Source organism: Peromyscus maniculatus, chromosome 1, assembly GCF_049852395.1.
Source record: "Peromyscus maniculatus bairdii isolate BWxNUB_F1_BW_parent chromosome 1, HU_Pman_BW_mat_3.1, whole genome shotgun sequence".
NCBI lineage: Eukaryota > Metazoa > Chordata > Mammalia > Rodentia > Cricetidae > Peromyscus > Peromyscus maniculatus.
In genome coordinates, this window is record NC_134852.1 from 51,582,376 (window position 1) to 51,609,236 (window position 26,861).

The following is a 26,861-nucleotide window of genomic DNA, read 5'->3' on the forward strand; positions in this document are numbered from 1 at the left end:
CCCCGCGCCCCCTACTCTCGGGATACTTGGGAGGGGACGCGCGGGCTCCGTCGCTGCTAGACGGCCGCGATGGCGCCGGCGCCCAGCGCGCGTTCTGGGGTGCCTGGCTCCCGGCCGGCCGCTATGCTCTTCCTGTGGCTCTTTCTCATCACTTACTATCCAGGTAAGGAATGGGGTCCCCGATGCTGTGGGACGGCAGGAGGGCACTACAGGAGGTGGATGGAGAGGGCTGCGGCTTTTACCGTCCTGGAGGAGTCGGAACCAAGGGGTGTGTGTGGGGGGTGATGGCTAGTTCGGGGGCGTAGATTCAAGACCACCAGATCCCGCCTTGCTGGGAAGACCCCTGTAGGCCACAAGTAGGGGATTTCCTCTTGGCGCGTCCAGCCCGCTCCTCCGCCTTTGTTGGAGATAACAGGAAGTGAAACTCTGGGGATCCTAAGCCTGAGAATTGTACGCAGAAGGGGACCCTTTGTGGGACAGAAGCAAGGGCCCCCCGATCACGGAAAAGGCCAGGCACTGGGATCTTGGGCACACCCCAAGATTTCTAAGTGTTGGGGTAACGGGGAGAGGGCACTCAGGGCTAGATCAGACGTTTCCTGAAAGAAGAGCTGTAGAAACAGTACCTTGGCTTGGAGTGGGTGTGGAATTGGGGACTCCCCACCCCACCCACCTCCCGGGTATCTGTGGGGTGGACTTTTGAACCTCTAACCACCCTCCGCTGGCCAGCGCTCACCTACGCAAATGTTGGCTCTGGTGGGGGCCGAAGGGTTCCATCTCCGTTTGGGTGTGCATTTTGAGGAGTCTCTAAGTAGGGAGAGGTAGACAGAGTATCCCAGGGACCTGGCCCGTGGAGCTACATATTTATCACTTTTCAGCCCCAAGGGTGTATAAAATGGGCATATCCAATCTGTCTCACCAGTCTAAGGGATTAAGGACCAGTATGCCAAGTGCTATGAAAACAAAAACCAAAAAACCGCACACACTGTCAGGTAGTGTGGCTCCGTGCTGTTGCGGTACCCACTGGGCTGACCCTCCTCTTTCTCCCAGCTCCTGCCAGCACCATCCAGGTGACTGTGTCTGACCCCTACCACGTAGTGATCCTGTTCCAGCCAGTGACACTGCCCTGCACCTATCAGATGAGCAACTCGATCTCATCCCCCATCGTGATCTGGAAGTACAAGTCATTCTGCCGAGACCGCGTGGCCGATGCCTTCTCTCCTGCCAGCGTGGAGAACCAGATAAATGCCCAGCTGGTAGCTGGCAACCCTGGTTACAACCCCTATGTGGAGTGCCAGGACAGTGTACGCACCGTTAGGGTGGTGGCCACCAAGCAGGGCAATGCCGTGACCCTAGGAGACTACTACCAGGGCAGGAGGATCACCATCACAGGAAGTATGTGGGGCAAGGCGGGAGGAGGCTCCGTGGGTGGTGGGGAGAGTGTTCGAGCGTCTCAGTGGACTAATGAAGGGAGGGATCCTTCCATCTACCCACTGTCCATCCACCTGTCCACCCACTCACCCATCCTTCCACCAGTCCCTCCACCTATCCATTCACTCACCTCCCCACACATCCATCCAGCCACATATCACCTGTTATCCGTCTATCCTTTCATCCCTTGCCCCACAATACAGCCCCTCCATCCATATACCAGGTTTGTTCCTGGCTCTGAGAACACAGAAATAAAACCATCAAATCACTCTCCTGTGGAGCTCACAGTGTTGCAAGGGAGACATACCCCACATACAATGCCAGAAACTTGCAGATTTAAAACAAACAACCTAGTGGATGTCAAAGTGGGGATTTGTTTTATAATTAATACTAAAAATGCCAGCAATAAGACATATACTGCAGCCAGCTGTGGTGGGTGGCTCACGCCTATAATCCTAGCTTGAGAGGCTGAGGCTAGAGAATCTTAAGGTCAAGACCAGCTTGTGCTACATGTAGTGAGACCCAAGGCCTGATTCAACTTGGAGTGGATTGACTCAGACCACACAGCAACTGAGTCACTCCATTCTATCATGTCGTATTTTCAGAGGCCCTAGAGACAAGTGACTTGCTGGGAGTTACTCAGTTGATAACAGCTGCATCCTAACTCCACCACTGTAGGCCTAGTGTCCAGTCATTCGTTCATTCATTCATTCATTCTAGGTAGGGGCTCTACCACTGAGCCACACCCCAGTCCCTCACTGGGGGGTTCTAGGCAGGGGCTCCACCACTGAGCCACACCCCAGCCCCTCACTGGGGGATTCTAGGCAGGGGCTCCACCACTGAATTACATCCACAGCCACTGACTGTCAAGGATCTGCTGTGTCCCAGGTGCTGTTAGAAGCACTGGGAATACAGTGGTAAGCAGAACAGCCCTGATCCTGTTCCTGCCCTAAATTACCTTCTAGAAGTGACATGTTGGCAGTGAGAAGGAGACTTAGGAAGACTGAGAGTGCTGGGCTTGGTGGTGCACACCCGTAATCCTAGCACTGGGGAAGTGGGTTAGGAGCCAGACCCAGTCTCAGCTGTGTAGCAAGCTGGAGGCCAGCCTGGCTACATGAGCCCCTGTCTTGGGGTTTTTTGTTTTTTTGTTTTGTTTTTTTGTTTTTGTTTTTTTTGTTTGTTTGTTTGGTTGGTTGGTTTTTTTTGGTCTTTCAAGACAGCGTTTCTCTGTGTAGCTTTTGGAACCTGTCCTGGAGCTCACTCTGTAGCCCAGGCTGGCCTCGAATTCACAGAGAGATCTACCTGCCTCTGCTTCCTGAGTGCTGGGATTAAAGGTGTGCGCCACCACCGCCACCCGGCTTTTTTTTTAAGTGTGGGAGATTTCTGATAGTTTTACAGGGTCCAAAGGAAAGAGCATTTGGTTGTGTGTGTTGAATGACTTGGATGTGCCATCTTTGCCAGTGTGATCTGAAGAACCCCAAGGGCGGAGGAAGGACACAGGGATGGCGGTGGGCCAGGGGTGCAGGCTCCAGGTAATGGATGTGTACATCCATTCTGTGTGGGAGCACAGGAGGTGGGGGGACTCTTTGCAGATCCCTGGAAACCAGGCTGTAGAGTATGCCCTCTCCATATCAGGCCGCAGATGAAAGGTGGGGTCCCAGGGAATCAGGTCCTAAGGAATTGCCTTGAATCGCCATGGAAACTCACCGAACCCTCCAGCTGCCCTTGAAGTTGGGGAGAGGTTGAGTTCCTTGGGGGCTCCCACTGAGCCTAATTGCCCAACAGTGATCAGGACCTGGGTCTCCTCTGAGGGATGAAAAACTCAAGAATGTCCATCAGGATATATCCCGGGGGACCCTCATGACCCAGGGACCTCAAAGACTGGGTGTCTCTAGCTGGCTTATTTCAACAGTGGTGGGTAACTGGCCATCCTTTCGAAAGTCCAAGTAGCCATGGGAGTTTCCTTCCTCTTCAGCCTTGAGGATAAGGAGACGTGGGCCTCTTGGTAGCATCCCTAGGCTTACCCACCCTCCTAAATTTTAAGAGTGGAAGTTAAGTGTAGCCTGCCTACCCCGGCTGAGGCAGGGGAGCAGAAGCTCAAGTCCAGCTGGGCCACTCGGTGAACCCTTGTCTCCAAAAGCTAAGACAGTAAAAAGGGCTGGAATGCAGCCGGTGGTGCGGCGCCCGTCTAGTGTGGGTAAGGACATAGGTCCCCAGGAGCTGCAAAAGAAAACAGTGATGGGAAAATCAGTGTCCATCCCCCAGTACCTCTCTTCCACTCCGCCTGCTTCGGGGGCTCTGGGGTGTTTCATCACAGGCCCTCACGTTAGCCTCTTCAGGCCGCTTGGAGCCATGTCCCCCATTCCGAGCAGCACTGATGGGACCCTGAGGACCTCTAAAATCCTGAGGCTCCCCTCTGCCGTGTGTAAATAAGGAGTCAGGACGTAGCCATACAAGAGCCCAGCCTCTGTTCCCACTGGAGCCTTGGTCCCTCACCTCACACGTGGAATCAGGGCCCAGCCCCTGTGATCTTGGGGGCCAGCAGGGACCAGGAACAGGGTGTGCCCCACAGGAAGGAGGTGGGCCCAGGCCTCAGGAGTGATCAAAAGAAGCCGGAAAGCCTTACTGTTCATGGGTTCTGAAAACATCAGATGGGCCAAATACAATACAGCAAGGCCCAGGTCTGGTCCTGGAGGCCCTTGGTTTTAATGTCTGGCCTATGTAATCATTTCCTGTGGTGGGGGTTCCTTCTCACTCCTTCATCTTTGGGCAGGACCTGCTGTAGAATGCAATGGTCAGGGAAAAGCGATCAAATCCGTAGACCCATGGGAGACAGAACAGTCGAATAGGCACCACAGCCTGTGGGCCTCCCCACCAGTCAATCCCATGGAATCAAGGTCCCCTCATAATATCTCCAGGAGCATTAACCACGGGTGCCCCAGCTCACAGCACCCAACACCCACGTTGTATCCCAGACACATCAGTGGGAAATCATGGGTCCAGAAAGCCATAAAGAAAAATCTGGAATATTTAGGACAGTTACTGAGTTTTTGAGGGTTTTGTGAAGGATGGGTGTCTGCGTTGGAGGGGATCTGTGCATAACACCTCAGTCAGCAATGGCGAGAAGTCGGTCTTCACTCCTCAGAAGTCACCCTGGGCAGCCTTCCCAGAGCTGAGCAGCCCCCGCTCCCACGCCTGGCACCCTCTGCCCCTCCTAGGTCACGTCCTTCTGCTGCTTCTCCCCGTCCGACAGGCAGTGTGCTAACTCTGGTCGGAAGTGCACTGAGAACAGCTTTCCTCCATGAAGTTTCTAGAACCTCTGAACATCTTATTACTGAAGAACTCTGAAACCATTTGTGTCTGTCTTCTCCAGGATTTTACTCTGCAGCCCAGGCTGGCACCGAACTCACAATCCTCCTACTTCAGCCTCCCAAGTGCTGGAATTAACATTATCTATACCATCATGTCTGGCTCAAGATTTTGTTTTTATAATCAACAAATTAAATGTGAGTTCGAGGCCAACCTACTCTGCATATTGAGTTCCAAGCCAGCCAGTCTCAAAAAAGGAAGGAAGAAATAAAATAAGCCAATAAAGAACTAAACATACCTATTATGAAAAAAAAAATGCAAAACAAAACAAAAAAAGAATTCTTTAAATGAAGTAAGTGGCATTGTTTTCTATTCCTGTGCATTCTCTTGGCCTTGATCAGTAGAAGCAAGGTTCTCCAAGCAGCTTTAGTTTGCTATGAGATTACATATCACGTGGGAAATGCTTTCGAATGTTCCTGAGAGGTTAAGGCTGATTGCATGTTAGTGTTGTAAAATAGGTGTGACCTTGGAATCCCCTGGAAAGGCCGGGGAAGCGCAGGTGCTCTCTAGACAAACTGAGAGCCTTGGCTTTCTTTTCTTTGCTGGCCTTCTGTTTTGTTTGTTTGGAGACAGGGTTTCTCTGTGTACCCTTGACTGTCTTGGAACTCACTTTGTAGACCAGGCTGTTCTCAAACCCAGAGATCCACCTGCCTCTGCCTCTCAAGTGCTGGGACCAAAGGTTTGTGGTGTGTACTTCCACCCCCGCACTGAACCTTTACTTTATAATGAAGGTTACTTAAACACTTCCTGGAACATTCAGTGCAGTTTGTTGTCTGTTGTTTGTTGGGGGACAGGATTTGAGGTGGTCTCCCTATGTAGTCCAGGCTGGCTTCCAACTCTCCATCCTCTTGCCTTAACCTCCCCAGTGCTGGCGATCATAGATGTATGCAACCCACACCCCCGGCCATGTTGAATATAGAATGAATGGATCGGGCATTTATTTGATAACCAGGTGTCTGGAATGCTGGGACAAGCAATAAAAGCTCAGGAGAGAGGTAGCCCTGCATGGAATCGGAGCTGACTGAGGCTGACTCTGGTTCTTCTGCCATATTGTCACTGGTGAAGAAGTGGGAATTAGCATATGAGCAGGGTGTTAGGTGGCCTCAGTGAGCAGAGGAGCCATGTGAGTTGGGGTGGCCAGGAAGAGTGCCCCTCCAGGTTGGGGCTTGAGTAAGGAGAAGGAACCTAGCTGGATCGGCAGAAAGGATGGGCTGGAGGCCAGTGAGATCGTGGGGATGACATTGGCATCGCCAGCGGCCAGAGAACATGCTAAAGGCTTTGCAGGCCTGCGGACTATGCTCGGCATGACTAGATGGATTTTGGAAAGGGGTTTCTTTTGAGGGAGCTTCAGCCCTTTGTAGCTGGTATCCCAGTAGGTGCCAGGTACCGGGATTTGGGCAGCCACAGCTAACATGGGTGGGGTGGACAGATTGTCATGCAGGGTCCTGGGTCCATGGGACCAGGTGGCAGGCAGGTCATTGGGAGCCTATGCCTGAGATGACCACAGCCATGATCCCCTGGGGTTCTGTTGGCTAGAAGAAATGCTTACCACTTGGGCAGAGGCTTCCCTGTCCTGCTTTGCTAGGTGGAGGAAAGGATGTAACTAATTAGGGCCTGAGGAGTAGAGAGGAAACCGGATGTGCTAAAAGACTTTCATTAGTGGTGTAATTAGCAGGCTCCTTGCCTGGGGCTGCAGCAGACCAGAGCGTCCCCAAGCCCTGGGACTGACCTGGAATGTGGGGACAGAATGGGAGGGGGTGGGCTTGGAACTGGCAATGTCTTTCCCACACCCGTCACACCCACTGCTTGGTGCCCGGGTATCTCCTATCTGGGATCTGGCCTAGTTAGCTCGGCTTCCTAGTTAGGCGCCTGCCCAGCCTCAAGGTCTGATGAGGGAGGTGAGACTTCAGCTTTGAGACTTGGTGAGAAGGATGTGTCTGAGTTGAAGGCACAGGCACTGGAGTCAGACTGTCCCTCCCTGCCTTTGGCTGGATTAGGTCATCACTGCACACCACGTCTCACCTCCAAAACCACAGTGATAATGATGCTCACCTCCTAGGCTTGGTTTGGGCTGTTCTTGCTTTGTGTCAGTGTTGGGGATCTAAGTCGGGCTCTGTGTGCTAGGCAAACATTCTACCCCTGAGCCACAGATGTAAGGTCATACTGTAGCCCAAACTGGTGTTCAGCTTGAGACAATGCTGCCTCAGTCTCCTGAGTGCGGGATGAGCAGCCTCTGCCACCATGCCTGGCACCCAGATGTTTTCAGATAACCAATGTTTGGTGTTTGATTTTAGCGGGGTGGGGTAGTGTCTGCAATTCCAGCACATGGGAAGCTGAGTTTGGGAGGATTTCCAGTTCAAGGCCAGTCTGGCTACAGAATGAGATACTGTATCCAACAAACAGAAACTAATGATTTCGTACTTCTTTCATGTGTCTGATTTTTGCCTATATGTATGTATGTGTGCCGTGTGCATGCCCAGTACCTGGGGAGGTGGGGGAGGGTGCTGGATCCCCTGGAACTAGAGGTACGGATGGTTGTGAGCTCTCGTGTGGGTGCTGAGAATGCAGCGAGAGCAGCAACTGCTGAGCCATTTCTGAGCCCCGCACCCTCGCTCCCTTCCCGTGTGTGGGGGCTGGGGGGGTGGACGGACAGACGCCTTCCCCTGAGGTGTCTTCATACTGTCTCCTCCTGACCCAGATGCTGACCTGACGTTCGAGCAGACGGCTTGGGGGGACAGTGGGGTGTATTACTGCTCTGTGGTCTCAGCCCAGGATCTGGATGGGAACAATGAAGCATACGCAGAGCTCATTGTCCTCGGTGAGTCACCCTGGGTTCAGAGGGCCCTGGGGTGGGCGGGAGTGGGGGTGGGGAGTCGGGGGAGCGGGAACCGCTGCTCCTTTAGTCCACTCTTGTGTTCCCCCTCTGTCATCCAGCTACCGTGCTGGGCCCTGTCGCCTGCTTGCCCCCTCCCCCCTTTGCGACACTGCCAGTCACTTGGGCTTCTCTGTGCCCTGCACCCCAGACAGAACCCTTCCCTATATGGCATTTCAAATCAGCCAGAGCCAAAGTAATAGTGGAGAGGACTGAGGAATCTACTCGCCCCTCGATTTAAAAACACACATGGAGGCAGGTGGGTCTCTGGTTTACGCCAGCCTGGTCTACAGAGCCAGTTCCAGAGTAGGCAGATCTACAAAATAGCAAGACTCTGCCTCAAAAACAAACAACAAAAAAAGTAAAAGGTAGCAGGGTTGATTGGTAGTGAGACCTCCCTTGACTGTGGGGGTCGGTTCTGGGTCCCTATGGAAAACAGCTGCGAACCGTAGAAGCTGTAACCTTTCCACTGCTCAAGGTTACTTAGAATGTTACTTAGAATGTCTGATAAAGCAACTATGTTTGAATGCAGGCTGTTACATTGTTGCCGAGAGGATAACAGCAAGAAAACAAGTCGGCACATGTTTGATAAGGTGGTGTGTTCTGAGAGGGTGGTGGCCCGTGAAACCCTGCACCTGGGAGCCAGTCTTCAGCCACATAGGCCCTTTGAGGGCAACCTACGCTATAGTGAATTTCAGGGTAGTCTGAGCTACAGGGAACTTCTAGCTAGCCTGGGCTACATAATGAGACCTGTTTAAAAGGGAGTGGGGGCATTTTCTTTTGGATATTTTTCTGTGTTCTGGATATGGAAGGCTAGCTGTACAATTGAGATTGGACCTGCTTCCTGCCACATTCCCAGGGCTACAGTGCACCATGAATCCTTTGTCCAAACACAAAGTTTGTCTTCTGTCCTTTTGGGGTGCTGTGTGTGATTTATGCAGTGTGTAGAAATTTGAGGCTGTGTAAAACAAGGCGGATGGCAGGGGCAGGGTAGTGTCCCCAGGGTCTCCAGTCTGGCCAAGCGGTTTCCTTGCTGGGCCAATCAGAAGCCTTCCCTTAGTCTTGCCTGGCATGTGCTGGATGTGAGAGAAGCTTCGGATGTGCGTTGCCGTCCTCAGATGTGAGCAAGTGTGTGATGCAAACAGGTCCAGAGAGGGCTCGAGCCACAGGACAAAGGGCACGTGGTGGAATCCATCCTCTGATGACCGAGGGCCTTTATTGACATGCACCATCAATAGTTCTTGGAGCTACTCGGGATCTTACAAGTTTGGTGCCGTGTTTGTGGTTTATATCTAGTTGCTTATCTTATTAAAAATTGAATTAGGAACTTTTTTTTTTTGAAACAGGGTCGCACTGTGTAGCCCAAATTAAAGTGGCGATCCTCCCATATCTCCGCCCTCTTGGGTACTTATATTATAGCAGGTGCCGCACAACTGACTGAAATTGGGAAATTTTTAAAATCCCAAGGTAACTCAACTGCACAGTATTAGCCACCGTGCTGGTGGTGGTATGTCAGGGAGCCTGTGGAAACCCCGGCTGTGCCCTCGGAGGAAGAGGAAAGTATTCCTAGTATCATGAGGAAAAGTTCTGGCCTCTTGGACCACGTTTTAGGTTTTTAATTGTTTATTTGTTGTGAGCCAGGATCTCGTGTAACCTTCCATTTATTATGTAGCTAAGGCTTGTTTAAACTCCTCTTGTTCCTGCCTCAGCTAAGTGCATATGCTCTGGAGAGAGGTGTGTTGGTATAGAATCAGTTTCCTCTGTGTGTGTGTGCACTCTCCTGATGTTTGTGGGACACAGGACCTCCATAAGCACCTGGGTCTTGAAATTTACCTGTATGACCCAATCTGTGAACAGAGCTCACACCTTCAAGGGTCACAGGCTCCGGACCACATATGATTTTAATATGCTTTCATGGCTCCTTCCTATGTTGGAAAAAACTATTGTGTGTGGAGTGCTGCTGGGTAGTAAAGCACATGCTTAGCATTCATGAGGTCCTGGGTTCAACCTCCAGTGCTTCAAAAATACATAGGTTGTATTTCACACTTAGGTCGCTATAGAGATGACTCATTATGATAGTCTTGGTATCATAATGTTTTCTTCAATACATTCTTCGGAATGTAACCTTGACACAACCTTTATTTAATAATTTCATACAAGCATATATTATGTTTTGATCATATGCATGCACAGAACTCACTTCCAACCCACTTCCACTTTGCCCCAGATACCCCACCCCCAGCACGCTCCTCTCCCAAATTCACCCGTTTTTAAAAAGTAACCCTAGTCCTGTTCTTGTTGGCTCTGTGCTCATGGGTGTGTAGGCCCATCCCCACTGGAGTATGGGCAGACCTACCCCGTGGCCACATCCCCAAAGAAAAGTGACTGACTTCCCCAGCAGCTGTAAGTTGCCAAAAGTTCCTCATTTTGAGCCCTGAGTGGTGGCTCCTGCCTGTGATCCTGGACCTTCAGGAGGTGGAGGGCAGCAAGACTGGTTCAAGTTCAAGACCAACCTGAACCACCTGAGCCACCCTGTTTCAAACCAAGTAATAAACAACTTTTGGTGGTCTCTAGAGTATACCTACCATGGCTGACAGGACCAGTGTAGGTGGAAGATCGAGTGCCAGGCTGAGGCCAAACCCTTCAGATGGGACCCTTGTGGCAGGGCGGAAGGCTTATCCCTCCAGCCAGGACCACCCTAGGCCACCATTTTCTCTGTCACTGCTCAGGGCATGTTTTCCACTGTTGACGCTGGCCGTCCTTAAGGGTGGTGGCTTTGGCTGGACCTGGCCAACATAATCTTGTTTCTCTTTTGTCCCTCCAGGCAGGACCTCAGAGGCCCCTGAGCTCCTACCTGGTTTTCGGGCGGGGCCCTTGGAAGGTATGGGGGTGGAATGCCTGGTAGGGGTCCTCTTGGGGGCCGATAGATTGCTTCTGTTTCTAGTATTCTCCCTACCCTCTAATCACTTCTCGCTGTGGACCTCCACTAAACCTGCCCCATTCTGTGACATCTAGTGGCCTGGCTGTGGGCTTGGGGTGGCCTGGGCTGGTTGAAGAGGTTCCGGGGTGTAGGCAAGGGACTCGAGTGACTGGTACCTGCTGTGTTCTTCTGGGCTGCAGGTATGGGCTGCGGCTTTCCCTTCCTGAAGGTGACTTGTGTGTTGCTCCAGCCAGGCTCCTCTTGCCCTCTGCTTTGTCTGCTGGAACTCAGGATAAGGTCTCCTGTGGGGACTTAACCTGGCTGTAGTGGGGTTGGCGTCCCTCTGTTGCTACGCCCTAGTCTTGGGCACAGAGAACCAAGCGGTAGTTGCAGGTTCTCTGAGGAGCTTTGCAGCTAGTCCCTTGGCCCAGAGCTGGCACCACACCACCCTGTGGAGCCTGGGTGCCCTGCCCATCCCTGTCCATCTTTGTTATTACTCAGGCCTCCCAGCTCAGAGCCCATTCTCCTTTCTCTGCAGATTGGCTCTTTGTGGTCGTGGTCTGCCTGGCAGGCTTCCTCCTCTTCCTCCTCCTGGGCATCTGCTGGTGCCAGTGCTGTCCCCACACCTGCTGCTGCTACGTCAGATGCCCCTGCTGTCCAGACAAGTGCTGCTGCCCTGAGGCCCGTAAGTACCCCTCACCTGCTTCCTGTACTGGAACTCTGCGGGCACATCAGCCTGCCCTCCAGATCTGGAGACCGAGGCAGGGTGTCCAGCAGACCATGTAGGACCTGGTACTCCAGTATCGGTCACGTACTTCAGCTTTTAACTCTAAGTTTGAGGCTTCCCTTGTGGTGTTGGGAATTGAAGCGAGGACCCTGTGCATGCTGGGCAAACACTACCACTGAGCTTCTGCCCCAACTCTGAGGTTTTTCTTTTGAGAGGATAATGTACGGCTGTGGTTCAAAAGCAAGACCACCGAGAATAGTAACATCCAACATTGTAAGATAGTGTTCACAGGAAAAGTAAAGCTCCCTTAAAACACAGTCCAGGGAGGGTGGCAGTTTTCCTAGGCAATCCCAGCACTGTGGGAAGGTAGAGACAAGATCTGAAGTTTAAGGCTAGCCTGGGCTACACAGGATCCTGCCTCAACCTCAAAATGGAAAGGTAAGAAACCAAGCAAGGTTTGTAGGGCGCATCATTTCAGCCAACTTTAAGCCGCACACAAGCACTCAAACTGCACGTGCCACATGGAGCCTGTCTTGAGACAGCCCTCACGTCCAGGTGGGCACCTGTGGAGGGCTGGGGATAGAAACTGGGACCGGAAATGAAGGAAGCACACACCTAAAGCAGAGGAACGAGACAAGAAAGCGGGTGACTCCAGCTGCCTGTGCCTCTTAGGGGACAAGGCTGCTGGCCCTTCAGTTTGCCTTGGGAGGCAGTTGGGATAGCTCTGCACCTTAGTGTATCGCCCACAGAAAAGAACAGGCCAAAGGGGCTTTGAGGCCAGCTAGGTGCCTGACGGGCAGAGCTCTGCACAGCAGGAGTTTGGAGGTTTTGTGTGGACAGCATTTGGTGGGGCCCACATGACGTGTTCCACACCTGCTCCTGTTGGCCACTGCTGTGAGCGGGTACACAGGTCAAGGAGGCCTGCTGTGTACTGTGTGTGGCCATGTTCCCTCTCTATCAGGGGTCCAACCATTGAGGGACCAGAGCGAAGTGCCAAACTGTATGCTTGAACGCTGCTCTCAAGGAGCAGCACTTGACTGATGGCTAGCACGGGCTGTGAGTCCATGTTACAGATGTGGAGGGAACCCCAAGAGCTGCAACCACTAAGACTGGGCCTTCGTCCCATACTTCATCCATCTCGACTCACGCGTCACATACCCACGGACTCATTGCCTCCCTCCCATGGGAGGGTCCTTCCTGTGCGCTCTGTCCCAGCCCCTACTGCTAATTATAACCCAGCCAGTCACCTTAACTAATGAAGGGGTTCCTCATGGGCAGAGCTGAGCACTTAAGTTTTCTGCTTCCAAATTAGAGGAGCAAGGAACCTTCGAGCTTCCAGAGTCCCAAGGAGGGCCCAGTGACTTTTGTATTGAGCCCAGACTCTCAAGCACTCTACCACTAACCTACATTCCGGGCCTCTTTTTACTTATTTTGAGACATCATCTTCCTAAATTACTCAGGCTGGCTGGCCTTAAAACTCTGTGGCCCTTTAAGACTGGAGAGATGAGCCTAGTGTGGGGCACGTGCCCATAATCCCAGCACAGGAGGCAGAGGCAGGGGCCAGCCTGGTCTCTATCAGGCAGCTCACAACTGCCTATGACTCCAGCTTCAGGGTATCTTATTCCTCTGGTCTCCTGGGGCACCTACCCATCCCCCACCACACACATACACAAATGAAAAATATAGAAGTAAATCTTTAGAACAAACAACAACAACAAATTCCAGGGAGTCAGGGCTGGTGAGGTGGCTCAGGAAAGGCACATGCTGCAAAGCCTGATACCAGGGTCTAAGCCCCGGGACCCACGTGGTAGCAGAGAACAGACTTCCGGAAGTTGTGCTCTGACTTCCACACATGCTGTGGCACACACTCACTGAATGTAGATGATGATGATAAACAGTCAAAAACCCTCTAGCTCTGACCGGCCTTGAACATGTAATCCTCGTGCCATGGCCTCCGAGGTAGCTGATATTATAGGCCTGCAGCACCAGGCTGGATCCAGTGACTTGAGTTAGGAATTGCCACCAGGCCCCAGCCTCTAGCCTGGGACGGATTTACCCTTGAGCTGTCAACCACAATCAGCTGGGTGGGTAGGGTGGGTGTGGCCAGCAGTTGGAAACCCTGGAGGTATGCACTACCCCTGGGTGCAGGCAAGGTAGCTTCCAAAGCTCCTGTGTGCATGACCTTGCCTGACTCCACAGTCACAGCTTTGCAGAGTATGGGCTACAGCTGCCTCAGCTGATGTAGACAGGAGTCCTGGAATGGGGGGGGGGGGGGTGCAGGGAGGGGCAGATTTATTTCTCTAGAGGGAGTGACTTTGCCTACTATTGACTTTAGGTGCAAGCCTGTCATTCTTAGTTTCCATGATAGCTGGGGCAGGAGGGTCACAAGTTCAAGGTCTGTCTTGGCTACACATGAGTTTAAGATCTTCCTGGGCCACTTATAAAGAAAGCCCTGTCTCAATACAAAAAAAGGGGGAGGGGGATGTGACTCAGTGGCAAAAACAGTTACCTAAGAAGTCTAGGGTTCTGGGATCCTTCCCCAGTACCAAAACATGGACACACACACACAGTCACCCTGGCATTTTGAATGAAACCTTTCGGCTGTCAGCCGTTGGCAGATAACCACAATGTGCAGATTGGTGCCCTGATCTGCCAGTGTGCACCCCGTTCTCATAACTCCATGTGAAGTCAGATAGGAAGGAGGAACTTGGCGACGGCTGGGTTCCCTAACCTACAGTATTGCAGGAATGGGATGGAGAGGCAAACTCATGTCCCCCCAGAATCCCATTCCTGCATGGGACAGCATAGCTTCTGATCTTCTGATCACCTTTCTCATCCCAATTTGCCCTCCCAGTTTATGCTGCCGGCAAAGCAGCCACCTCAGGTGTCCCCAGCATCTATGCCCCCAGCATCTACACCCACCTCTCTCCTGCCAAGACCCCACCACCGCCACCTGCCATGATTCCCATGGGCCCTCCCTACAGCAGGTACCCTGGAGACTTTGACAGGAACAGCTCAGGTGAGGCCTGGGGGAAGCCAAACAGGGTGGGATGGGACTGGAAGGGAGCAGGGAGACTGGGAGTGCCCCGCTTTGCTCCAGAGAGCAATTACTGACAATGTGATGTCTACTAGTCGGTGGCCACAGCTCCCAGGTACCCCTGATGCGTGATGTGGATGGCAGTGTATCTTCAGGTAAAAAAAACAAAAAACAAAAAACGAAACAACCCCTGTTATTTTGAGGTTGAATGTGCCTGCATTTCCTGCCCCCCCCCCCCCAAAAAAAAAAACCATTCACCTTGTTCCTCTCCTCAGAAGTAAGAAGTGGCTACAGGATACAGGCTAGCCAGCAGGACGACTCCATGAGGGTCCTATACTATATGGAGAAGGAGCTAGCCAACTTTGACCCTTCCCGACCTGGCCCCCCCAATGGCCGAGTGGAACGGGGTGAGCTGCAAACCTGGGTCTAAGGGGGAGGAAGCTGTGCCTGCTGTGCTCCCAGGGGACGGTGTGAGCCTATGGGTCACAAGGTTGGACCTATCTTAGTACCAGTGACGTCTCCCTTCTCTACAGCCATGAGTGAAGTCACCTCCCTCCATGAAGATGACTGGAGATCTCGGCCTTCCAGGGGTCCTGCTCTTACCCCAATCCGGGATGAGGAGTGGAGTGGCCACTCGCCTCGGAGTCCCAGGATGTGGGAGCAGGAACCCCTTCAAGAACAGCCAAGGGGCGGCTGGGGATCCGGGCGGCCCCGGGCCCGCTCTGTGGATGCTCTGGATGACATCAACAGACCTGGCTCCACTGAATCAGCAAGGTCTTCTCCCCCAAGTAGTGGGAGAAGAGGACGGGCCTATGCACCTCCCAGAAGCCGCAGCCGGGATGACCTCTACGACCCCGATGATCCTCGGGACCTGCCACATTCCCGAGATCCCCACTATTATGACGACTTGAGGTCTAGGGATTGGCGTGCTGACCCCAGATCCCGTCAGAGATCCCGGGACCCTCAGGATGCTGGCTCCAGGTCACGGGACCCTCAATATGATGGGCGACTATTAGAAGAGGCCTTAAAGAAAAAGGAGTCTGGAGAGAGAAGGAGACTTTACAGGGACGAAGATGAGGAAGAGGAAGGCCGCTACCCCCCAGCGCCGCCTCCTTACTCTGAGACTGACTCGCAGGCCTCGAGGGAGCGGAGGATGAAAAAGGTGAGCCAGGACCCTCTGACTTCAGACCCTCCAGACCCTCCTCCCCCAGCCCGTCCCGTTCATACTTTGTTTCTTTTCTCCCTTTGCAGAATTTGGCCCTGAGTCGGGAAAGTTTAGTCGTCTGATCCCACGTTTTGTATGTAGCTTTTATACTTTTTTTTTTTTTTAAATTGGAGGACTGATGAAACTCTTTACCAAGCCTAATAAAATACCTAATCACAAGTTCTAAGCGTCTGTTTTGCTGAGCGAGATGGGGGGGAACCAGCGCAGGAAGGGACCAGACAGGCCTTCTCTTTGGCCTGCAGCCTGGAGTACGTGCCCCAGGCCGCCTCCGCCCTGCCCCGCCCCGACGTGCGCATGCGCTCCGCACCCGGGAGCGCGCGTGCGCGCTCTCCCCCCCTGCCCCCCCCCAGTCCTCTGGTCTCCCCCACGACCTACTTCACAGTCTTCCAACCCTGTGACCCCGGCGATCCGGGCCCCGCGTGCGTGTCGCCGGGCATTCGAGCCCGGCCCGCGTCCCAGCCCGCGGTGGTCCCTGCTGAGTCCCCGGGCCCAGGCGCGTGCGCGCCCGGCCGCCACCGGAGACAGACGGCGCGCGCGTTCCCCGGGGCCTGCCCTCCCCCTCCCCTCCCCTCCCCCGCGCGCGTCCGCCCCGGGACCGCGCCGTCGCCGCCACCGCGCGCGCGCAGCTCCAGTAAAGGAGGAAAAAAAAAAAAAGGAAAAAGAGAAAAGGGGGGGGGGTAGATAGAAAGCGGCGGCGGCTGCAGCCACGATCCGCCGCCGGACCGGGCCCAGCCGGGCGGAGGGTGAGCGAGCCGGTGATCCAGGGAACCGGGCGGCCGCCATCCAGACTGGGCCGTGTTGGAAAAAAAAAAAAAAAAAAAAAAGCTCAAGTCGCGGCGGCGAGCGCTCAGGGAAGCAGGCCGCAGGCCGCGTGCGGCGGACCGGCGGGCGGGCGGACCGGCGGGCGGGCGGGCGGGCGGGGGGCAGCCGAGCTGCGGCCCGGAGCCTCACGCCGCCCGGAGTCGGCGGAGGCGGCAGGAGGAGGCGGCGGCTGCAGGAGCGGCGGCGGCAGCGGCGGCGGCGGCGGCATCTCCTCCTCACATGACCCCACTGTTTGTCCCCGTGATCAGCGCGAGCGGCTCCCGTGTCTCCTCCGTCCCCTCCTGCCGCGCGGCGTGAGCGCCGGGCTCGGGCCCCCCCGGCCGCCCGCCCCCTCCCCTCCCTCCCCTCCCCTCCCCCCCCCGCCCCCCCCATGGACATGCTGGACCCGGGTCTGGATCCTGCTTCCTCGGCCACCGCTGCTGCCGCCGCCAGGTAAGCGCGCCGGCGGCTCGCGCCCCTCCGCGCGCCCTGGGCCCCGGCCCCTCGGCCCCGCGCGCGGGGGCCGCCATGATCCCGAGCGGCCTCCGGGCCCGGCTCAAAATGGAGGCCGCGGGGAGGGGACCCGGGCGGGGGCTCGGCGACACGGTTGACCCCGGCGGGGCCCGGGCCTGGAGGGCGGACGGGCGGGCGGGCGGGCGGCGGCCCCCCGCGCCCCCCTCCCCGGCTGGGGTGCGGGCCTCGCTGACGCCGGGCCCTGCCCCTCGTGTGCCCCCGCAGCCACGACAAGGGACCCGAGGCCGAGGAGGGCGTCGAGCTGCAGGAAGGTGAGTGCTTGCGGGGCCACGGGGGCTGCGGCCCGCGCCGGGGTTGCAGGCCGGGGCCGCCGGGAGGCCCCGCGCGCCCGCTGAGCGAGCCCCCTGCCCTGCTGCCCCCACAGGCGGGGACGGCCCGGGGGCCGAGGAGCAGACGGCGGTGGCCATCGCCAGCGTCCAGCAGGCGGCGTTCGGCGACCACAACATCCAGTACCAGTTCCGCACAGAGAATAATGGAGGCCAGGTGAGGCGGCCGCGGGCCGGGAGCCCCGAGGGCCAGCGCCGGGCCGAGCGCAGGGAGGGCGGACGCGCGCGGCGGCGGGGCCGGGAGAGGCTCCGACCTGGCCCTTCCCCGGCCCCAGCGTCGCTCTCGTCGCTCTGCCGCCCCCTGCAGGTGACATACCGCGTAGTCCAGGTGACTGACGGTCAGCTGGACGGCCAGGGCGACGCGGCTGGCGCCGTCAGCGTCGTGTCCACCGCTGCCTTCGCGGGGGGGCAGCAGGCTGTGACCCAGGTGGGTGTGGACGGGGCCGCCCAGCGCCCCGGCCCGGCCGCTGCCTCTGTACCCCCAGGTCCCGCGGCACCCTTCCCGCTGGTAGGTGGCCCGCAGCGTCTGGGGAGGGGGCGGGGAGGGGGGAGTCCCCGGGGGTGGGGCATGTCACCCGCAAACGGTGTTCGCTGGCCCGGCGAGCCGTGGAAGGTTGATGTTTTAAAGCACAGGCATTGGACGGGTCGCTTGAGATTATTATTTTTTCTATATAAAACGGGAGAAACTTCTTAGAGACAAAAAGTAGAGTCGCTGAGCTAGTGACAGTTGAGTGTTGTCAGAGGTGAAATATTAGACGGAAGGGTACGCACAGCGCACAGCGGGCTCCCCACCCCACCCCCCGCCTCACGACATAGTAAATAAGCACCGACCCCCAACAGCAAAGGTGGGCTGACGGGTGGCTGAGGATGGCCTGTGTCCTCTTCCCTAGGCTGTCATTCAAAACCCATTCAGCAATGGTGGCAGCCCAGCGGCAGAAGCTGTCAGCGGGGAGGCACGGTTTGCATATTTCCCAGCATCCAGTGTGGGAGACACCACGGCTGTGTCTGTGCAGACCACAGACCAGAGCCTGCAGGCCGGAGGTAAGGGGAGGAAGGGTAGAGCGAGGGAGTCACCCAGCACCTCCACCTTGGCCCCTTACCGATGCTCACTGCACATTGCCTGCAGGCCAGTTCTATGTCATGATGACACCCCAGGACGTGCTCCAGACAGGAACACAGAGGACGATCGCACCCCGGACACACCCCTATTCTCCGTATGTGCTGTAGTCTCATTATTGGGGGCCGAGAAAAGGGAGGGGTTTTTGGCCTAGCAGCTGGGGCTGTCAGTGTACCCAGCAGGAGTGGGGTGTGGGTTTCGTTAGCCTGAAAGTTCCATTCCCTGTCTTTTCCCGCGGATTTACTTTGCAAAAATAATTGTCAAGGGCTGGAGAGGTAACTCAGTGGTAGAGCACTTGCCTAGCATTTTTCAAAGCCCTGGGTTCGGTCCTTAGTGCCATAAAAACAAAGGTGTGTGTCAAGTCTGATAGCTTGGTAAATACTTAAAGAGATGGGCCTGAAATAATAAGTATCTGTTATTTCCCCTTCTGTTCTAGAAAAATCGATGGAACCAGAACTCCTCGAGATGAGAGAAGACGAGCTCAGCACAATGAAGGTGAGGGTGGTGGTGCGTTCCTTGGCCAGCTCTTGGCCTTCTGGGTGCTTTGAGCCCATTCCCCGGCATGCCCAGATGTGGGAAGGTGTGTGCTGAATGCGTAGGGAAGGGCTGACAGGTGAAGGGCAGGAAGCTGTTAGGAAAGGTAGAGGGCGGGAATTGGGTTTGGCCAGATGTTTTCTCACGCCCAGCCTGTGGTTTTGATTGGTTCTGTGGGCCATCCTCTTAAAATGGCAGGCCCCATATCCGCATGTGGGTTTGGCCCTTCTCGTTCACTTGTTCCTTGCCCTCCATGGGTAGCTGGGCAGCCTCTGGCCAGCTAAAGCCAGAGCCTCCCGCCCTCCCGGAAGCTGCTGTTCCACCCCGCCGTGTCTGTCTGTTGGTGCTGTTCCTCGGTCTCCACCATCGTAAAGCATAGAGCAGTCCTCAAAGCAGGGCAGTTTTGACACCCAGACAGCTATCACTCAACAAATATTTACTGACCCTGGATCCCGGGCAGGGCAGGGCGGCCCAGGCCCTGTGTCAAGCCCACAGCCTGGCCTAGAGGGGCAGTCAGAATTGCTAACGAAGGACAGCTTGTGGCCGAGGTAGCTCAGGCACTGAGATGAGGTTGCCCCAGGAAGGGTTTTCTGGGTGCTTGGCAAGCAGAGTTGAGTTGTGTCAGGGGCTTGGGTGCTGTTGCTTGTCACTGAGGTCCTGTGTGGTTTCTTTGAAAATGAACCAGGATGGAGACCTCAGGCCCTGAGACTTGAGGGTGCTTTGATGTGAACGGGGGCCGGGGGCCGCTGTTCTACGCAGCCGGCAAGCTTTTGGCCAGCAAGCACACACCCATGCCAGCCCCCAGCCAGGCCTCAAGTGCAGAGACTGGCAGAGACAAGGTCTGGGCTCTCACACTGCTCACTGGTAGGACACAAGCCGCACACAGTTCCCATGTGCCCACAGCACTCCTGGGCACTGGAAGAGAGAAGGCCGAGAGAGTGCAGCAGAGGCGAAGACATGACCTTTGAAGAGGCCTCTCCAGGGTCTGAGGAGAAACAGACGAATGCCTAGGCCTCCTCAGCCACAGACACTTTTAAGTCTGAGGAAGAGCAGAATGGGGAGGGAAGAGGAAGGTCTTAGGGCTGGGAGGGGACCTGCCAGGCTGGCTCACACCGGCTCTCTAGAATCTCTTCCCAGAGTGGTTATCCTGACCTGGGAGTATAGTCTTGTGATGGCGACACCAGTGTGGGGTCTGTGTGTGGAAGCATGATAAGATGATGGGAAGCCAATGACTAAGAAGTCACATGCTAGAGTTGACTTCTGGGAGAGGGGAGGCCTGGTCTGAGGTGGCAAGATGTGGAGAATGGGCATAAGGAGAAGATTCTGGATCTGCTGGGTCAGGGTGGCTTTGAAGGGAAAGGGTGACCTGGAGCTTGAGGTTGGTTTGGTGCAGGGGAATTTGAGGATCCTCTGGTGGGTTACTCAGGCTGTTACAGCTCCTCTCTCTAACTCAGGCTGGGTTTTCGATCTTTGCACCTGTGTTGTCCTGTGGAAAATGACTAACACAATGACCCCTTCAGTGGTCCTAACCCCCCACCCCTAACTCCAGCCTCCCGCTGAGTATGCGCCTTACCCTGGGTTCATCCAGCTTGGAGCCTTCGTTGTTTTTCATCCTCAGACAAGCAGTTTCCCCGACCCACCCCCCACCAGCTACAGCCAGCCCTCTGGCTCCTAACCTGTAGAAGGTTTGAACCACCATCTGCCTGTCTTCCTTGTGGCTTGGCAGTCTGGCCTACCAGACTGGCTCCATTGAAGGTCACCTGTGACGACCTTGTTGCCAAATCGGCTGGCTTCCTTTTCTGTCTGAGCTCCAAGCATCTGCCCCTGCCTGTTAACCCCACCTCTACCCCCCGCTGCTTTGGGGAATGTCCCTTCTTTTCCTGCTCTCTCTGATTCTAATGTCCTCTTTGTTTCTCCCTCTCCACCCATTCCTGTAACAACCAGGTAACTGCCTGCTCTTCAGACTGAGCCTTGGGGGTTCTGACTAACAGGGCTGTCTTCACAGCAGATGCCCTCAAAGAACTGGGAACCGGCTTTGGCTGTGGGTGTTCTTAAGGCCGGGATCTGAGTCCCTTTTCCATCTACTAGTAAGCACCGGCCAGAGGTGCATGGACGCGCTAGTTGTCCCGCCCCTGGGACTCATCCCCAGCACCCGAAGTCCCACTTCTTTTTCTCCAGAAAGGTGATAGTTGCCTCTTGCCACCCTCCTAGGGCTTGGCCCACCCCATGGCATCACAGAATGGAGTTTCTATTCCTTGGGCATTGGAGATTGATTGCCACTCAAAATCTCCATGTCCGATGTCTGTGAGACTTAACCCAACTTGTCCATACAGCACATGCTGTCTACCCTCCCGAGAGGCTCTGTGTATGCCTCTCCGCCAGAAGTAAGACAGGACAGCTTCAGAGGTCTACCCTTGCCCTCCCAGGACTCTGCTCGCCTGAGGTTCCCTGTCGTCTCTTTCTTTTCTCCCTCTGGCTTTTCTGGCGGGGTGGGGGTTGGAGAGCTCCGGAAGGTGCCTGCAGGGCCTGAGTGAGCAGCAGCAGTCCTGCACCCAGGGCTAGGTGGGGAGCCTGTTGTTAACGGTGGCTGCAGAAATGCAGGCCTTTACATAAAACGTGACTTGGAATGCTGAGCCGGGTTGCTTTTTCTCTTTATTAATTTTTACTGTTTGTAAGAGAGTTTTTCTACTTGGGGTCTTAATTTATGGTAGTGGTCTTAGGGAGAGTTCCTTGTTTGATACTGGGGTAGAACCTAGAGCCTAGAGTGTGCTGGAAAGTGCTCTCTTGTAACTAGATCCCCAGCCTTTTCACTTTTTAAAAATCTTTTTGAGACAGTCTGACTAATTTGCCCAGGCTGGCTTTGAACTGGGAAGCCTCCTGCTTCCTATTCCCTAGTAGCAGGAATTCCCAAATCTTTGCTTTTTAAAGCTGGATATGGCTCCGTTTTGTAATCCCAGCTGGTGAGGCTGAGGCAGAATTGTGAGGCTGAGGCCAGCCTGGACACACAGTACGAACCTGTCTCACAGGAAGAAGGAACAAACAAACCTTTTTCTGATGTAAATCTGTGGCTGCAGACTTCTGTCTGACTGTCCCATTTCGACAAATGTCTTTATTTTCTCAAATGTTTTCCAGATCTCCTGTGATTTCTTCTTTGACCCCAGGAAATTCAGGAAGCATGTTGCCCAATTTCCAGACATGTGTGGGGCTTAGGATTTGTTGAATTTCTCAGTTCTTTGTAGTCGGAGCGTAGCTGGTGTGGTTCCAGTTATTTGAGGGTGTGGAGCTTACCTTGGGCTCTGTGTACAGTCTAGCTTGGAGAAGGTGCCTGCTGCTCTGAAAGGTCCCCTCCATAGGGAGCCCGGGTTGGCTGAGATGGCTGGGGGCTGCCGCCTGGCCGGCCTTTTTCTTGCTTTCCTTGGAGAGAGGCGTGCTGATGTCTCCCACTGTTTGTCCGCTCTTCCTTTGTCCTGACAGGTTGTGCTGTGAGGGGTGGGGTTTGATGATTTTGCTTTTTGAAACAAGATCTTCCTATGTAGCTTTGGCTATTCTAGAACTCACTATGTAAACCAGACTGGCCTCAAACTCACAGAGTTCTGTCCTGCCTCTGTCTCCTGAGTGCTGGGATTAAGCGTGCACCACCACATCTGGCTGTGAGATGTTTTTAAGTGCTGTGTTGTAACCACAGGGCTTCTGTGAGGTAACTGGCCTTCTGCTGGGCCAGTGTGTCCTAATAGTTTGTCCAAGCCCCGGGCCTAACCATGTTACCACCTGGACACAAGTTGTAGACAGCTTATGTAAAAACAACACACAAACCTACAAGTGGTTTATGTCATCCTTTGTGTGATCTTATTGTCCATCTGCCTGGGGTCCCTCAAAGAAACCCAAATATTTCCTAAAGTCTCTCTGGAGATTCATCCTACTGTGGGCTCCATGCAGAAAGTATTGCTCCACCTTGCCCTTCCTTGGGCACAGTTACTGTGGGCACAGTGTTCCCCATTTACGTCACTTCACAGTGGTGTCATGAGCACCAACCAGGACAAAGCCAGGGTTGAGTCTACCCTGGACTCCATCCATGTTTAAAGCCACACACTTGTACATTCTGCAGAATTAAATGGAGCCCAAAGGAGCTCTGCCACACATGTACTCTTACCTGATGGGTTGAGGTGTGCCCGTCAAGGAGTCGAAGGCTTGGGGGAGATGGACAGTAGGAGGGTGGGGAGGTACTAAGTGAACCCTGGAGATGAGCACTCTGCCGAGGAACTCGGTAGGTAGTGCTTCTAAGCCCTGGCTAGACTCGGCTTTGCTGCCGCAGTCTGCCACCAAGTTTCCAGAAGATTCTACCAAACTGAGTGGTGACAGTGAGCCAGCCCTGAGCCTACTGGAGCCATAACCCAGCCTTACCAAACTTAGCGTGGCTGTGTTCTCAGCAGGACATTGGAAAGATCTCAGAAAGAATCGTTGCTGTGAGAGGGAGTGGACAGAGCGGGAGATGATCTGCTTTGGAAAATGAAGTTACTCATGCCCAAGTGGGAGGCTCTTGACAGTAGCAAAGGCAGTGGCCTCCACTGTTCCTGGGCCCTGAGGTCCCCTAAGGGAATGTCATGGGCAAGGTGTGAGTTGAGGTCTGAAGAGAAAGGAGCCCACCTCACCCACCCCCGTCACTTAGAGTTTTCCCTGCTTTCCGCCCTCCTTAGGAAATGCCCCTTCCCCTTTTCCCACAGCCCAGCAGGCTCTAGGCCCCAGCTCCCCTCCACAGATTCAACAGGTGTCTCAAGCCCTCCTGACAAGTGGATGGGGGCTCGGAGGGGACTTGGAGGTACCAGGGTCTTCTGTGCCCTGGAGGTTAGGAAAGGCTGGGAAGCCTTGCTACAACTAGCTGTGAACTGGTTCGAGTCAGGTGGTTCCTGGCAGCCATCCTGAGCATAGGACAGGCCGAGGGAGGCCCTGTCTGCGGGGCGGTTGTCACTCGGGTAGTGGAGTTAATTAAAGCACAAGTCTGGATGACTTGCCATCCTTTGCCTTCAGGGTATGGGGTTCACCTTCCCAGGCAAGGTGAGGTCCCCAGGGCCAGGCCTCCAAGCCAGAGCCCCCGCTTGTGTGGAGAGTGCAGCTTGCCAAGGCCGTGGGGGAGTTTTAAACAGGCAAGGCACAGTCAGGTTTTCTCAGATGGCAAGGGCTGGGCTGTGGCTCAGTTGGTAGAGTGTGGGCTTCAGTCTCAGCCGTGAGTAAAACCAAACCAGGCATGGCGGCTCCTTAGGAAATCGAGGCAAGAGGGCCAGGGGTTTAAAGTCCTCCTTGGCCACACAGGTGGAGGCCAGTCTGACCTACATGAGACCCTATCCCCAAGGGGACAAAAAAAGATGAGAAAAGCAAAATCACAGAAGCCAGAGTCCCCGGGGACAGAGAGTGAAATGGGAGGACTGTAGGAACTGTGGGGTTGCTGGAGCCTGCACAGAGGGGTTCTGCCCCCCCCCCCAAAAAAAAGATACGTTCCCAGTGCCGAGAGCTGCATTTCAGCCGGCCAGCATGTGCTGACTAGTGTTTCCGTGTTGGCTCCAGTGTCTGAGTTGCTGGGCAGGTAGTGAACCAGGCCTGCAGTTGTCAGTGTGGGTTTTGCCCTGACGTGCGGCACGTGAGGATCGAGACTTGGTTGGGCTGCCGGTGGGGAGGTGGCAGCCAGGGGTCCCTGTGAGGTCCTTACTAGTGCCATGAAGCCATGACTGTCCCTGTGTCCCACAGTGGAGCGGAGACGGAGGGACAAGATCAACAACTGGATCGTCCAGCTTTCGAAAATCATTCCAGATTGTCATGCAGACAACAGCAAGACAGGAGCGGTGAGTGTCCCCATGTCCCCTCCCTTCCGGAAGTCTGGCTGACCCCCGGCACAGGCGCTGTCCTGTCCTCTGACTCTTGCCTGCTCCCCACTCCAGAGTAAAGGGGGCATCCTGTCCAAGGCCTGTGACTACATCCGGGAGCTACGCCAGACCAACCAGCGAATGCAGGAGACCTTCAAGGAGGCCGAGCGGCTGCAGATGGACAATGAGCTCCTGAGGCAGCAGGTGGGTGTGGACCTGGAATCCACTGGGCCCTGGAGGCCGAGGGCTTGCCTGTGGCTCATGTGTCCTCTGGTGCCTGCAGATCGAGGAGCTGAAGAATGAGAACGCCCTGCTTCGAGCCCAGCTGCAGCAGCACAACCTGGAAATGGTGGGCGAGAGCGCCCGGCAGTGATGCCCACTAGCTCACCCTGCGGCTGCTGCCGGCCGCTGCTGCCCCTCCCCAGCCCTTAGCACAGAGAGGGAGATGCCCCTCCCCAAGCTGCGTTTTTTTATAGTAGATTTTTAACAAAAACAAGGAGACATAATGCATTTCTGTGGATACATTGCCCACTACCCTCCTCCATGCGGAAATGATGCCCACCTGCCCACCTGTCCGTCAGCCTCCCTTCTCGGTCCTCACCAGCCCATCACTTGTAGTGGGCTCACCAGGAGGAGCAAGGGAGGAGGACAGAGGCCCCGCTGCCCGCTGCCTCCTTGGTCTCTAGAGGTATTGAGACAGGGTGCTTATGGGAAGGAGGGAGCTTTGGGGGCGCCTTCCCTGGGGCCTGGACCTGTGCAGGGAGGCCACGTCCCCCATCCCTCTTGTTTCTGGATCCCTGCTCCCCTCTGGGTGTGTGGGTGTGTGTGTATGCGCGTGTGTGCGTGCGTGTGCGTGGGTGTGTGTTTTAATTTTCTTTATGGAAAAATGGACAAAAAAATAGAGAGAGAGGTATTTAACTGCAATAAACTGGCCAGTGTGGCCCCGCCTTGTCTGTCTGTGTGTCGGTCCATGCTGGGCATGGGGACGGGTGGGAGTCACAGAGCCCTCCTGAGGTCTAAGCTTCAGCTATAGTGTGGCTGTGTGAAAATGGCTGGGAGAATTAAGGACTGAATTTCTCCCTTGAGGCCCTGGAGTGCAGATTAGGGGTGCGGGAACATCGGTCAAGGACGTGCCCCCTGGTGTTGGAGGGGAGGCTGGAATCTCCCAGGTCAGAGCTTCTTGAAAACAGGGCTGGTGAGCATCCCTGGGCTCTGGGGCTGAAGGCCTCCCCTCTGCACCAGCCAATGATGGGGCCTGGCCTTGAGCCCCCCACCCCCAAGGGAGGGCAGATGGCCAGAAAGCCAGGCTTGGCCCGGCAGTCTGTCGCCTCACACCGTGGCTCTGGCGCCTGTGCTGTGACCCCTGGCCTTGGCTGATGATGAAACCTGCTCTGAGCAGCCACAGTGATGCCTGGCCGGGGGATCCCATCGTGTCCCCAGAGACTGGTTCACCCCTTCCCAGGATCTGGGGCTGCCTGTCAGTTACACCTTGCTGCACTTTCGACCTGCCACAACCTCAGGACACCTGATGGCCCCTGGTTTCCGAGAACCCTGACTTTGACCTTCCCACTCCCTAACGCTCTCTGAGAGCTCATGAAGCAGGTGGGGGCCCTAGTGAGCAGCAGAGTGTCAGGAGCATCCCGGGGGTCTACACAGATTGATCCCTCGGGAGTCAGGCATGGTATCCACTAGCCTGTCTCTGCAGTCAAAGTTTAATGACGTCTCAGGCCGTACACACCGAAGGATCCAGGTAATAGGAGTGAGGGCACCACACAGGCTTCAATAGTGCCCCAAGAACACAACTGTAAAAGCCCTGGTGTGTGCTGTGGTATAAATGCGCCCAGCGTGGCAATTGAGAAGGTCTTGGCATAACTCCACTGGACCTGGAGTTGTGTGATGGGCACAGTCTGCTCTGCCCAGCCAAGTCTAGCATGCTACTGTGTCCCTGTGCTTAGAGGGAGATGGAAGAGGGTTTTTTTGTTGTTGTTGTTTAGGTTTTTCAAGACAGGGTTTCTCTGTGTAGCTTTGCGCCTTTCCTGGATCTCGCGCTGTAGACCAGGCTGGCCTCGAACTCACAGAGATCCGCCTAGCTCTGCCTCCCAAGTGCTATGATTAA

The 26,861-nt window shown here is 55.1% G+C and overlaps 2 protein-coding genes across 4 annotated transcripts; both read left to right on the forward strand.

Moving 5' to 3' along the window:
- The first annotated feature begins 24 nt into the window (after positions 1–24).
- Lsr (lipolysis stimulated lipoprotein receptor) lies at positions 25–15,737 on the forward strand. 2 transcript variants are annotated; one of them, XM_006982072.2, is made up of 10 exons: positions 25–163; positions 1,048–1,392; positions 7,496–7,615; positions 10,494–10,550; positions 11,128–11,274; positions 14,171–14,335; positions 14,449–14,508; positions 14,629–14,760; positions 14,887–15,515; positions 15,605–15,737. In XM_006982072.2, exons 1-10 carry the CDS (start codon positions 70–72, stop codon positions 15,638–15,640), a joined length of 1,785 nt encoding a protein of 594 aa, XP_006982134.1. In that variant the 5' UTR covers positions 25–69; the 3' UTR covers positions 15,641–15,737. The 2 variants fall into 2 exon arrangements, with proteins under 2 accessions (XP_006982134.1, XP_006982135.1); XM_006982073.3 differs by lacking the exon at positions 10,494–10,550.
- A 950-nt stretch (positions 15,738–16,687) lies between these two features.
- Positions 16,688–25,698, forward strand: Usf2 (upstream transcription factor 2, c-fos interacting). Of its 2 annotated transcripts, none has more exons than XM_076550899.1 (10): positions 16,688–16,832; positions 17,118–17,164; positions 17,278–17,396; positions 17,547–17,747; positions 18,130–18,280; positions 18,366–18,453; positions 18,793–18,851; positions 24,630–24,724; positions 24,821–24,949; positions 25,029–25,698. In XM_076550899.1, exons 1-10 carry the CDS (start codon positions 16,771–16,773, stop codon positions 25,116–25,118), a joined length of 1,041 nt encoding a protein of 346 aa, XP_076407014.1. In that variant the 5' UTR covers positions 16,688–16,770; the 3' UTR covers positions 25,119–25,698. The 2 variants fall into 2 exon arrangements, with proteins under 2 accessions (XP_076407014.1, XP_076407056.1); XM_076550941.1 differs by having other exon boundaries at positions 17,547–17,666.
- Positions 25,699–26,861: the final 1,163 nt, after the last annotated feature.

Coding starts and splice junctions, on each gene's coding strand:
- Lsr (XM_006982072.2), top strand. CDS start 70: ATGGCGCCGGCGCCCAGCGCGCGTTCTGGGGTGCCTGGCTCCCGGCCG. Junction 7,616..10,493: donor CGCAGAGCTCATTGTCCTCG/GTGAGTCACCCT, acceptor TTGTCCCTCCAG/GCAGGACCTCAGAGGCCCCT. Junction 11,275..14,170: donor GTGCTGCTGCCCTGAGGCCC/GTAAGTACCCCT, acceptor TTGCCCTCCCAG/TTTATGCTGCCGGCAAAGCA.
- Usf2 (XM_076550899.1), top strand. CDS start 16,771: ATGGACATGCTGGACCCGGGTCTGGATCCTGCTTCCTCGGCCACCGCT. Junction 16,833..17,117: donor ACCGCTGCTGCCGCCGCCAG/GTAAGCGCGCCG, acceptor GTGCCCCCGCAG/CCACGACAAGGGACCCGAGG. Junction 18,454..18,792: donor CGGACACACCCCTATTCTCC/GTATGTGCTGTA, acceptor CTTCTGTTCTAG/AAAAATCGATGGAACCAGAA.